We start from the raw sequence: 12,514 nt of genomic DNA, 5'->3' as shown, positions 1-12,514 counted from the left end.
ACTGCAAATTTAGCATGCTTTCCTCCCCTACTAAATATTATTTAATAATTATTTTATTATTTCTACAGATTTCTTCATTATTATTTAGTCAACCATTCATAGAGGGAACTCAAATAGTACATTGAATTTTATTTCGGTTTTAAACAATTTTTATTTATTTAAAATTCATACTATTATTTTATGAAAATATTATAAATGGAAAATTGAATTACTAATTTATATCCTGAATGTACGGATGAACATAAAATATTTTTGACGAAACAGATTAATCAGTTTCAAAATTGTGTTTTTACTGGACTACAAAAAGTTCAGTGTTTTGTTGTCTGTGCGCACGTTGATTGTAAAAGAAGTTCCCAGGTGTAGTTTCATTGGTGTAGTGCTCATTCGCGCGTTACATTCGACTTTCAAACTTGAAAACATTTCAGTATTCTTGCGGCTATGGTAGAGTGTGTAACTTAGGGTCCTTTTACCTGCTCGTTTCGGCATGAATAGTGTTTTATTTGTTGTGTAAAATAAACAGTGCAAGGACACAATGACTGATAATCTGCAATACGACTTTAACAGTGAATTCGAAAACCGAAATTACAAGAGTTGTTTTGCACGTTCAATGGCTGTAAATTCGCAATATAAACAGCCGAAATCTTTGGATTATCAACAAATGGGAAGTGAGGTTAAAACAAAATCTGAGATTTTCAAAAAGGAAGTTTCTGATAGACCTTCTGTGCAAAATCAAGAGACCCAAGAAGTGAAAATGCGAAAGGTGAGTCAGCCATGACTTATATTGCTAGTTTTTTGTTTGACTTTATCGATAATGAATGTAAAGTGACAGTATTACCTCAAATATTACGACACTGTTACAATTATTGTTACGTGAATTTAAAAAGGAATGAGCATTCTCATTTGTTAATATTTTTTCTTTTTTGCAAGAAGATAAATAAAACGATTTTTCTTGTTATACCGCTGACAGATGATAGATGTTGCAGCTTATTGAAGCAACAATTTTAAAGTTAAAATTGAATGCCGGTTTTCTCTAACAAAGAAATTTTTGATCAAAAATGTCTAAAATACAACAATTATTTTTAAAATGTTATGACATTTGTGTAAGAAAAGTTAACAGTGTTAATTCTACTAAAAAAATTTAACACTATTTTTTAATCCCTCTTATCTTGTCGGCGGTATTTTACGTATACGCCAGTTTATCTATGTAAAAATCATGGATTTCACTTAAACGTCTTATACATAAATATATATTATTTGACGAGAGGGCCTACTTTACCACTAGGCCCGTGAGGCACCTGCCTCGGGCCCATATTTGAATGGGGCCCGGAAAGATCACCCAAACACAACATTATAACAATAACAAAACAAAATTATTAAACTAAAAATATTAAATTATTAAACATTATTACAATAACAAAACAAGTTTTCAAAATTCTTTCGTTTTACGAACAGGCAATGATAAATTAACCATAAGAGTTATGATTAAGTGGATAGGCGCAAACTTTCGGCTTCAATGCTCTTTAAATGCATTCATTTTTTCGAATCCTCAGGAAACTAATAAATATTTAAAAAAAATTAGACGCAGAATGAATAAAAAGTTTCTTTTGAAAAAGATATTTAAAATCACACTCAATTTTCTTTTTTTTCACCCCTGTAACTTATTAAAATAAACATTATAGAAGATTTCAGGGACTTTCGGTCCTCGGTAGTAACATAATCTTTCATTCTGCGTTTAAATTTTTCAAAAACACTTATTAGTTTCCTCAGGCTTCGAAAAAAACGAATGCATTTAAATAGCATTGAAGCCGAAAGTTTGCGCCTATCCCCTTAAACAATGTTTAATTGTTTAAATATAAAGTTTATTTATTGTTAATAAAAATTTTATTTTCTTGTGCAACTATATTTCTATTAAATAATTAATACATTAAAAAAGTTATTATTATGATTAAATTATATTTAGGGGCCCGAAAATTGTGCAGTGCCTCGGGCCTGATTTGAAGTAAAATAGACTCTGTTGACGGTTCTAAAAGGTATACCTATGTATATGAGGGGTAGCTGATGAAAAATCCCTGAAGACGGATAACTTATTTTGTTTTGTTTTTATTAAACAATAAACAACAGTAACACAGTAATTTACTATTTTATTGGTAGTCCATTGAAATGTTACATTTAGGGTTGCATTTCTTAGAGGAGCCAATTTTATTTTTTTAATATGTAGGGGGTTCAGTAGAAGCCTAAGTTCAAGTTTCTGGGGTCGCCGCCCTTGTCCCCCGGCCGTCATCTTGGAAGAAGGGGTGAAAAGGGCTTTCGCGCTGTATCTTCTAAACTAGCAACCATACAGAAAATTTAGTTCCACATAAAATGTAGCAAATTAAATTTTCTACAATTTTATTTCTATTACTTTTTATCGTCAAGTGACCAACAAAAAAGATATAAACAAAAATAAGTAAAACTTTTTTAACAAGTTTCCTTTTGGAGGTTATAACTTTTTTTCGTTCATTTTACAATAAAATAACATCTAACATCATAACGATTTTATAGAGGATTTTTCAACGAACAATTTCTACTATAAAGTTATATAATTTTATTTATTTATCTAGGTTTTACAGCGCTCCAAACTTGACCAGATTCTCGAATTCTCATAGGAATACAATAAAAACAAAACCTTGGGCTTAATTTTCTATCTATATATTTATTTATTATGATTTTAACATTCCTATGCTATTATTAAGCTATTTTTGACACTTTTCCCGGCCACCTATGAGGTAGAGTCTGGAGGCGCGTTTTTTGTGTGGTATCCCCAATAGTACCTACCTACTAATCCACGGACAATTTTGAGACAAAATAATATTATTAATTATTATATGTTAAAAAAGATCTATCATAGTTATTATTTTTTCATTTTTTTCGATGGTCCAGGCTGCGAGTCAAGATCTGAATCAGTATCCGAGGTGAATTTTTGTGGTATAACGAGAGTTAGAGTTGGCGTCAGTGTCGGTAATTTATCTACCAATTCATTTTTTTCAATAATTAATGTTGATATATGTCCACGATGTTACTGCAACTTTCAACACCACAATAGAGGCACACTGCTGAACATTTGAGGTCTGCTTTTCGGCAACCACGTGCACTTCCAGTTTCCATTGCATCTGCTAAAGATTAATTTCATAAGCTCGGGGTACTAGAGGCTTGCCTCTATGAACCTGTCATAATCCCTGTCATTTGACATATTCTACATGTTCCACTCATTAAAACGCTCATTTGGTGACAAATAGCAGTCTGATTTTTGCATGAGAGTTTAATCTCTGTTCGGAGAGTTTAAGTCTGTTCTGTCGGACAAAATACATGTGCCGTTTTCGTGGTCTGGCCGTTCCAAATTTTTAACCTGTTCCACAATTAAAACTGCCCCTGTTCCAGTGTTCCCATATATCAAAGTTTGTCCGACTAGACACCCTTAAGCTATTAACAAATTTTCAGCTTGCTATTAATCAACTTTTTTTTTCATACGCGGGATCCAAACCTATATTCAGATCATCATCAGGTCGGCGTTACAAGTAGTTAAATGATGCCGTTACAAGGGATGCTTTGTAAGTACATCGATAACATGTTTATACGTCCAACTTATGCCAATAGGATAGCTAGGTAGGGATTGGGCAAGCGGACATGCTTCGTAGGTCAGAACATAGTGAAATGGAATGGATCCTGAAGGCAGATGTGTTGTGAAACAGAGAAAGATGTATTAGTAATGAGAAAGACAACGTTCGAGGGGGAATGTTCTTAAATGCAGCTAAGTTCTAAATAGACTTATTGTAAACAATTGTAATATTGTGAAGGTCTTTGCTCGTAGATGTTTTGAGCTATGGGCAGAGGTCAAAGTAAGGAAAATGACAAATAGGAATAAATATATATTCAAGTTTTAATTGTTCCCAGTCACAAGACTACGGGATGTCATTAGATTAGTATCATTGTAGGTGCCAAACACTTGGAAATCTATGGAATGTAGAGGATTAAAAGAAAAGTAATTAGATAAAAAAGATAAGACAAAAAAAATTGTCAAAATAATATTGGTTGAAAAACTGTAAAATATTAAAGGTGATCTGAAAAAGAAGGGGTTTGTTTGAGATATTGTATGATAGTGTATGTTCAGAAAGAAATATTGAATAAATAGGGTGTAGGCACTTACTTGAAAATTTTTTTTAAAATAAATAAATAAATTAACACAGAACACATACGATTTTTATAACTACACAGACAAAACAACAGAGGTGGTATAAAATTTTGGATTGGAAGTGGCACTACATTTCTATAAATTCACTAAATAACTGATTTTAATTTTATAAAACTCAAATCTAGCTTTTGTGTTACTTCTTTCAGAGCGAATTGTCACATACTGTCACAATTACCGTAACATACACATACTTATTAAGAACTTGTCAAAATACTCAGAAATATCTATCAAATGAGTTCCCGAAAAAGTTGATAGCATTAACATTTTTTACCCAAAAATTTTTCCAAAATAATGTTATGGTGTTTTTTAGAATAATTCTGTTAATTTTTATGATATAAGTTATAAGGTTTATCTAAAAACCATTTGAAAGATAATTTCAAGAAGTATAAAAACGTATTAAACTCATTTTTTAAGTTTTTTGTAAAAAAAAGTTAAGATGGTTCTCGCAGTAAAATTTAGGCTTTAAACGTTTTTTTCTCTGTTATATTATACCTACAATAGTATTAAAAAAAGTAAAATATTTGGTAAAGAAAAAGCAAAAATTTGGTTTTTAGCAATCATTTTTTTACATAAGTATACCAACAATTTTTAGAGTTATTATCAAAGGAAAATGAAATTTATGAAAAGTTGAAGATTCTTATTTTTATAAATCATATTTTTTTCAAAAATATCCATTCTAAACCGGTCAAACTTTTTGAGGTCATTAATTATGCTAAAGTAAAGAAAGTCTTGTAGGAATTACTATAAATATTAATTTTTGCGGAAATGGCGTATGTTTTATTTTTCACTTTATCCTAGAAAATTATAAAGGGTTCTCTTATTTTCATCATAACTTGCTTAATTTTGATTTTATCAACTTCTTTTGGAGCTCATTTGATAGGTATTTCTGATTACTTTGACAAGTGTTTAGTAAGTGTATTTTATAAAATGCACCATTTTCTCGTTATTTAAACTTGAATAAGTACTTAGATTTGAGTACTCGCCGAAAAAAATATACATTGAATTACCTATAATTCATTTTGAACTAATATTAAAAGTGATGAACTAGCTGCTGGTATGAGCACATTGTGAAATGTTAGGAAATAAGGAGTCTAATGCTCATAATCTTTTTGAAGGTTTTATTAACTACAGTTTGTGGGCGACCGGTTTCGGTGTTTACAATTTGTACGCCATCATCAGGCGATCAGGCCCTTAGAAACTGAACAAAGCTAAAAAAATAAATGAAGCTGTGTCAAAATACAGTTGCCCTAGGTTAAGTTTTAGGTGTTAGGTTTAACAATAGGTAATAAAACACAGAATGTGTCACAAAGGTGTTCGAATGGACCAGTACTAATTTGATGTTAACTGTTGTAGTCAGTACCCACATAACAATGATGTTCGCATCATGTTCTAAGCATATACTACCAACATTCGTCGGAGTATATTCTTTTTAGTATATGTGTAGTACAAGCATAGCATCTACCTTAAAAAACATTCTAAATTTCATGTTCTTTGCATATACTTCAAAGTATATTCTCGTACCGAATATACTAAGTATATTCGTGTACGTAGGATCTCGGAATATTCGTAAAAGTTTATTCTTAGAATATACCTTTATCGAATATTCTTAACACATACTTATAAGTACATTCTTAACACATACTTATAAGTAGATACTTTTAAAATATCTTAAAAATAATTTGTATGTATAGGAAGTATAATATTAGCCTTATAGATTATCAACTTCGTTATTTTTTAGAATACATAATTAATAAAATTTATGTATGTAGGTAGTATTGGACGAATTTCATTTCAAAATTGTTGTAGGGTAAAAAAGTTTAAACATTAATTGTATTAACGTTTACATAGATACTATTAAAAATTCGTTTTCATAATTGAAATGACTTTACCATTTCGAGTTTATCATGAATCATTAGTATTTTTACATCCTTGGAATTTGAATTTAGGTACATTCAATTCAATAGGCCATTTCGCAGAACCAAAACGTGTCAAACTGCACAACCAAAGCAACCAAAGGCTTTGGCGTTGCCAACCGTCGAGTAAGCTTTTTCCGTCAACTTACCTTAAAAATTCCCACTTTTATAAAAAAAAACTTCCCTCCTGTTTACAAAATCTGAGAAGATATGTTGAATTATTTTCAAATATTTTGATTTTTTCTTAATATTTTACAATTTGGACTGGAACAATAATTCCCTTTTGAGTTAACTTTTTCCCTTTATCACCTTTTATGTTGAAAATTCCCGCAAAAAGGGAAATTTCTCTCCGTTTGGCAACACTGACCACCGATTTTGTTATTCCACAATACATTCATAACCCCCCCCCCCCCCATCATATTCTGACCATTTCTATTCTTACCTGAATGGATCAGGGATAGGAAAAAACCGTAAAATATGAAAAAGAAAACAGGCATTATTTCATTATTTGTATCATCTATGGATCTATGCAGTGTTAAGGATGAAGGCGAATGATGTAGTACTAGGACTAAAGAACATACATAATCTGTTTATTTTGTTTGCGGTGCTTCAAAATACATATAATCTATTTTGATAACTCAATATTACTTAAATAGGTAAGTACATATATGTATTATATACATTTTAGTTACTTATTATGCATAGTTTAGTTTAGCTAAATATTATATAATGATTTATGTAAATAACTAAAATTTATAAATATGTACTTACTTTTTAAGTAATATTGTAGAATGTAGGTACTAACTACATTCTCATTTGCAATTAAAATATGTAAATAGATATTTGGTAGAACCAGTAGAACCTAAGATGAGATTAGGTGATGCTGAAAACATACTTCTAAGCAATATAGCACTTGATAGCACTTTCTTAGAATATTCTTAAAAATATAATATTCTTCCCATACAAAGATGTGCGGTAGTACGTTCTTAGTATATAAATAGAATGTTTATAGCACTTCCTTGGAATATTCTAAAAAGTACCTTCTTGGTATAAACTAAAAAGATGTGCGGTAGTATGTTCTAAGTATACACATAGAAGGTTTATAGCACGTCCTTGGAATGTTCTAAAAAGAACATTCTTGGTATATACTGAAAAGAAGTGCGGTAGTACATTCTAAGTATATACATAGAACGTTTAAGTACTGTAATGTAGTATATACTCAGTATCTGCTCTGCACATTCGCAATGGTAATTACGCACATTCTCAGTATATACTTTTTCTGAAAAGTATGTTCTATGAATCTACTAAGAACATGAAATTGTTATGTGGGTATATGATATATAAACTATTAATAATTACAAATATTGGTACTTACATATCAGTACAAGAAGTATACAGTTATATACTTCTTGTACCAGATTGTACACTGTATACTTCTTGTACTGATATGTAAGTACCAATATTTGTAATGATTAATACTTTATATATCATATACTGAGTACAACAGTTAACATCAGATTAGTACTGATCCATTCGAACACCTTTGTGACACCTTCTGTGTTTTATTACCTATTGTTAAACCTAACACCTAAAACTTAACCTAGGTCAACTGTATTTTGACACAGCTTCATTTATTTTTAGCTTTGTTCAGTTTCTAAGGGCCTGATGATGGCTTACAAATTGTAAACGCCGAAACCGGTCGCCCACAAACTGTAGTTAATAAAACCTTCAAAAAGATTATGAGCATTAGACTCCTTTTTTTTCTAACATTTTTAACATTAAAAGGTTTTTCAAGTCAGGAATTTATTCGGTTTTTTATTATCTTCAATTTTGGTAAGGACTGTGGTGAGGATAACCTTTTTGTAAAAACATAGCTTTTGAGTTGTATATGAAAAGTGGCCTTAAAACATGCAGTTTTTTTCACGAAAAATTAAAATCTTTAATCTTTAATAACTTAAAAAGTATTGATTTATTGTTATAACTTTATTTAATAAATTTTGCATATAATTTGTCTCCCTATCGACTTATGGTGTTATTTTGAATACAATAATTCGACACCTCCATCGAACAAGGTTGTAACTCAGTTTTAGCGATTTTACAGGAGAGGCAAAAAACGAAAACATGACTTTTTAAAAATTTGTAGCGAAATGATTAGACTCTTTTACACTAATTTGATATGGTATTTATATCATAATAAGAGATTACTGTGAGATGTATGTTTTGTAATTTTAATAACTATTGAAAATCTTGAGTTTGATGGAGATACAACCTTGAGATTAAACATGAGTATTCGTAGAAAAAGGTTGTAAGTCGCCTAACAATCATTTTACACTCTCTGTGTTAATTATTTTTCCCGTTTAACTATTAATATGTTGTATGTTTTGAGTTATTATTTAAACAAAATATCAACTAACAGTTTTCACAATTTTAATTGGAAATTATAAATTTTACAATAACAATAATATTCTATCACTATGAAAAAATCATGGTATAAAATATCTCAAATTTATCGCATTTTTATTGCATATCTGTAAATATTTAATTATTCTAGACCATTTTACTTGATTACTTTAGTCTTTTACTATTAATATCTACTTCAAAATTAACATATGTGTCCTTAAATGTGTCAAAATTTAGAATTTGGTTCTGATTTATTTCAGTTACGGATTTAGGCTTGCCTGATGCTTTGGCATATCGTATCATGGTTATCCATTGGTCTGGAGCATATACGACTTAATGTTTTTTCCGTTTTTCTATAAGAGCATGCATTAAATCACCCTCGTTTTGTGAATGTGCTATTTCGAAAAATACATGTGTATTGTAATGTTAATATTACACTGTTTCACTATATAGAAGTATTTAGCAAAAACTATTATATATTTATTTTGTCCACCGCAACTATCAAAATGGAAAAAAGTCCTTAAATCCTTTTTTTATTTTCATTTCGATAAATTGACTTATAAGATACACCATATGTTTAAATACTTTATAAATTAAACATACGTGCAACAAAGTTTTAACTCATTTAACAACCTTGTTAATCGTCAAGTATAAAGGAAGTAAATATTTAACATAGGGAGTATCCAGTGTTACTGCCTTTTTCACGCTAAAATGGCCCACCTTAAAATTGGCCAGTTAAAATACAACTTTTTTCAATGGAGTATTAGCCAAACTATTGAGAATTAGACTATGTCGATTATATTGACGTGTGCGCAATTTTTTGCTGAATTCGCCTGTGTTGAAATCTGAAAACAGCTGTAACTTGAGTTACAACCTTGTTCGATGGGGGTGTCGAATTTTCACTCCCGCGAAGGGTAAAAGCGCAAGTTGGCACCATATCACTTTTGTTTCTTGAAATATCCTAACCACTCACCAATTTTCATGAAAATCGATGGAGGTTTAACGAAATCTGAGGCGAAAAGCTTCAGTGGTTGCATTATTTGACAGTTTCCAAATTAAAATACATAAATAGGGTAATAAGGCATTGTGAATATAGAATATAAGACTTGCTTATTTCTTATGTATAAACTAAATATGGGTGTAACAAAAATACAGGTCATAAATTTAATCACATATTCTCTGACCAAAAATAGTTCGATTGAACCTAACTTACCTTAGTACAAATATGCACATAAAAAAGTTACAGCTCTTTGAAGTTACAAAATGAAAATCGATTTTTTCCAATATATCGAAAAGTATTAGAGATTTTTTTATTGAAAGTGGACATGTGGCATTCTTATGGCAGTAGTATCTTAAGAAAAAATTATAGTGAAATTTGGACACCCCTTAAAAATTTTATGGGGGTTTTGTTCCTTTAAACCCCCCCAAACTTTTGTGAAAGTTCCAATTTAATTATTGTAGTACCATTAGTTAAACACAATATTTTAAAAACGTTTTTGCCTCTTTATACTTTTTCGAAAAGTCAGTTTTTATCGAGATATGTTGAATATTTGTCAAATCCACCACATATTTCTATATGGTTAAATACGATTATGAAGACTTATATGAAAATTTATTTATGATTTACATTTTTAGGTATATTTTGAACCATATTAAAATAGAAGCCACATCTCGATAAAAGGTGCCTTATCGGAAAAATACAGAGACAAAAAAGTTTTAAAAACATTGTGTTTAACTAATGGTATCGCAGATATAGTTTAATTGGAACGTACACAAACATTTGGGGGGTTTAAAGGCACAAAACTCCCATAAATTTTGTATTTAAACATTTTTAAAAACAAGCCGCATCTCGATAAAAACTGCCTTATCGAAAAAATACTAAGAGGCAAAAAAGTTTTGAAAATATTGAATTTAACTAATGGTACCACAATAATAATTTAATTAGCACGTACACAAAAGTTTGGGGGGTTTTAAGGGAATAAAACCCCACAAAATTTTTAGGGGGTGCACAAATTTTTCTATAACTTTTCTTTAAGATGTTCCTGCCATAAGAATGCCAAATGTCTATTTTCAATAAAAAATCTCTAATAGTTTTCGATATATTCGAGAAAATCGATTTTCATTTTGTAACTTCAAAGGGCTGTAACTTTTTTTATGTGCATATTTGTACTAAGGTAAGTTAGGTTCATTCGAACTGTTTTTGGTCTCAGAATATGTACTTAAATTAATGACCTGTATTTTTGTTACCGTATTTTTAGAGCCTTTATATTAGTTTAAATGATTTCCCGAATTCTCTGTTTAACCTGATTGCAATATTTACGGGTTTAAATGTGTAAATACCATTCCTGTTTCCGTTAACTACGCTTATAAAATATACTGTTTCTTTTAATATATCGCCAATATTCTGATAAAGTTCGTTAACTCCCTTATCAATGACTCAAAGCCCTTTTACATAAACATTCACTTATGCAAACTACTGAATTATAAATAACACATCAAATCCTTATCGTCGTACACAATACAACAAATTCAAGTACAGTAAAAAGAATTAACTCTCCAATGCGGCTCAACCCCATACCGGAACCACGGCTGGTTCACACACAACGTTGGTACTTACAAAGAATAAAAAACCGACACACACACGTCGGCAATTTCACGTATTCAATTGACATGGGCAAGAAAAGGATGGAGGGAGTCGCGTGAAGAGATTTTGTGATGGCGGCGGTCGGGAAAAGAGTTGTTTCCTGTGAATCAACGCCGTTAATGATGTGTTTGTTTTGATTACGAACCCTTGGGTAGAGGGCCTTGTCATTAAGCAGGTGGCCGGTCATAAAGTATCATATAGTTCGTTGTCGTGCAAGTAAATGATGTATATGATCGATAATTTAGTTGTGAAGATTGTGTGCAAACAAAGAACTAAAATTAAAGCCAAAACTACACTGAAATATTTTTAATAAAGATTGAAATATTCGCACATAGAGTTTATTTCGGAAACAATACTTATGCCCCTACGTTTCTTTTGTTTCTTTATATATTTACATACAATACATCATTATAGTCATGTCTACATATACATAAAAAGAGGAAGAAGAAGATATTAATACCCTGTCCCGGCTCTACTAGTATTGCATTTTATGCAAGTACTAGTGTTACTGCACATTGAACAATAAAACACTGAAAAACTTTTGTTTTTAATCCTTCCACAAAATTTATTATAAATTAATGTTACTACATCTGTTTCGGCAGAGTACCTTTCTCAATCTCAAGTGATGTGTTTTACTATGTGTCTGCACTTTAAAGTCTCTAACTGAATATGTTGAGTGTTGAGTAATGGGGAACTGTTTGTCTCAAGTTGGTCATTCAGTATTATATCTGTATTTTTTAATTCATTAATTTTCATAGATTCTCTAATTAACTATTTAGATGGGAAATAAGCCACAATTAAATTGAAAAAAATAATTTTATTAACGTTTCGACGCCCAAATCGGGTGTCGTTGTCAAAATACAAAATACTACTAAATTAAACAAAAATGTTGTTGCTTAGTAAAAAATTCTTCTAATAATTTATTTAATCTTCTTCTTCTTCTTTTATGTAGGCAGTACTGCTTGTTTTTCTTCAATGGTGCCTTTCATTCTGCCCCTAAGTTGTCATTCCATCTTTTCCTTGGGCGTCCTATACTTCTCCTGCCTAACGGTGACTTGTCCCTGGCTATTCTTACTATCCTTGATTCAGACATCCTGCTTATGTGCTCATTCCACTCTTCTTTTCTGTTCTTTACCCAGGTATTTATATTGTCTACTCCACATATGCGTCTGATTTCCTCACTTCTTACCCTATCCTGTAGTCCTTTTCCAGCAATCCTTCTTAAGATCTTCATTTCGTTAGTTTCCAGATGTCTTCGTGTTTTGCTTGTTGTTGCTTAGTAAAAAATTCTTCTAATAATTTATTTAATCTGACACATTTATATCGGCA

The 12,514-nt window shown here is 30.6% G+C and overlaps 1 protein-coding gene across 1 annotated transcript in view; it reads left to right on the top strand.

The window, feature by feature from the left end:
• Positions 1–390: 390 nt before the first annotated feature.
• Positions 391–12,514, top strand: part of LOC126892361 (uncharacterized) — a 485,587-nt gene continuing 473,463 nt past the window's right edge. The window contains exon 1 of the mRNA XM_050661878.1: positions 391–760. Coding sequence (XP_050517835.1) covers positions 533–760 — 228 coding nt within the window. The 5' untranslated portion in view covers positions 391–532. The remainder of the gene's footprint in view (positions 761–12,514) is intronic.

The sequence above is a fragment of the Diabrotica virgifera genome, chromosome 9, assembly GCF_917563875.1.
Source record: "Diabrotica virgifera virgifera chromosome 9, PGI_DIABVI_V3a".
Classification (NCBI taxonomy): Eukaryota; Metazoa; Arthropoda; class Insecta; order Coleoptera; family Chrysomelidae; genus Diabrotica; species Diabrotica virgifera.
This window is presented reverse-complemented; position numbering and strand designations above follow the sequence as displayed.